The sequence below is a fragment of the Haplochromis burtoni genome, unplaced genomic scaffold (genome assembly GCF_018398535.1).
Source record: "Haplochromis burtoni strain Fernald_Lab_line unplaced genomic scaffold, NCSU_Asbu1 Contig_801, whole genome shotgun sequence".
In the NCBI taxonomy this organism is placed as follows: Eukaryota; Metazoa; Chordata; class Actinopteri; order Cichliformes; family Cichlidae; genus Haplochromis; species Haplochromis burtoni.
Genome location: NW_024583162.1, coordinates 118,096 through 118,962, shown reverse-complemented (window position 1 = coordinate 118,962; position 867 = coordinate 118,096). Strand labels below are relative to the sequence as shown.

At 37.4% G+C, this 867-nt stretch overlaps 1 gene segment (V, D, J or C); it reads left to right on the top strand.

Moving 5' to 3' along the window:
• The first annotated feature begins 332 nt into the window (after nt 1-332).
• Nucleotides 333-843, top strand: LOC121812768. The segment is given in 2 exon segments: nt 333-402; nt 530-843. Coding segments are annotated over 2 exon segments (360 nt in total).
• The last annotated feature ends 24 nt before the right edge of the window (nt 844-867 follow it).

The window sequence follows — 867 nt, the reverse complement described above, 5'->3', positions numbered from 1 at the left end:
GCATGTGGAATGGTTAACACGGCAATATCTACAGCAGGATTAAAAATGAATGAATCAGTGATTAAAAGGCCTGGAGAATCCCACAGTTTCACTTACCTTATTTACATTATTTATGAAAACAGCTGCAGTTTTTAAAAAAAATAAAATATAAACTTTTGTAAATGTGTTTTTGAGAAGAAACCTGTGATAACTTTAAAGTTTTGGTAACATGAGATCAGTTGAATAAGTAAAGGTCACTGTTGTGATTTGCCAGTCCTCTCCTACTTTTAGGAAATGCAAATGTGACATTGTCTTCCACCTCTACTTATCTGGCAGCTTACAGAGTCTGACACAACATTGGGCCGACACAGTTAAACATGGACTATTGGACAGCACTGCTACTTTTAACTGTGTGTTGGGCAGGTGACACTCTTTCTCTGTTTTTATTTATTTATTTATTTATTTATTTATTTATTTATTTATTTATTTATTTTCATCAATATACTTTATGTTTATTTTTTAATATGTTCCTGTTTGTGACTGGTTCCAGGTGCAGATTGTCAGACTCTGACAGAATCTGAACCAGCAGTTAAAAGACCAGGAGAATCTCACAGACTGACCTGTACAACATCTGGATTTAACTTTGGAGGCTACAGCATGCATTGGATCAGACAGGCTCCTGGAAAAGGACTGGAGTGGATCGCCTATATCAGATATGACAGTGCTTACATCTACTATTCTCAGTCAGTCCAAGGCCGGTTCACCATCTCCAGAGACAACAGCAAACAGCAGGTGTATCTGCAGATGAACAGTCTGAAGACTGAAGACTCTGCTGTTTATTATTGTGCTCGAGACTCACAGTGAATTAAGTTGTTGGAGCTCCTGTAC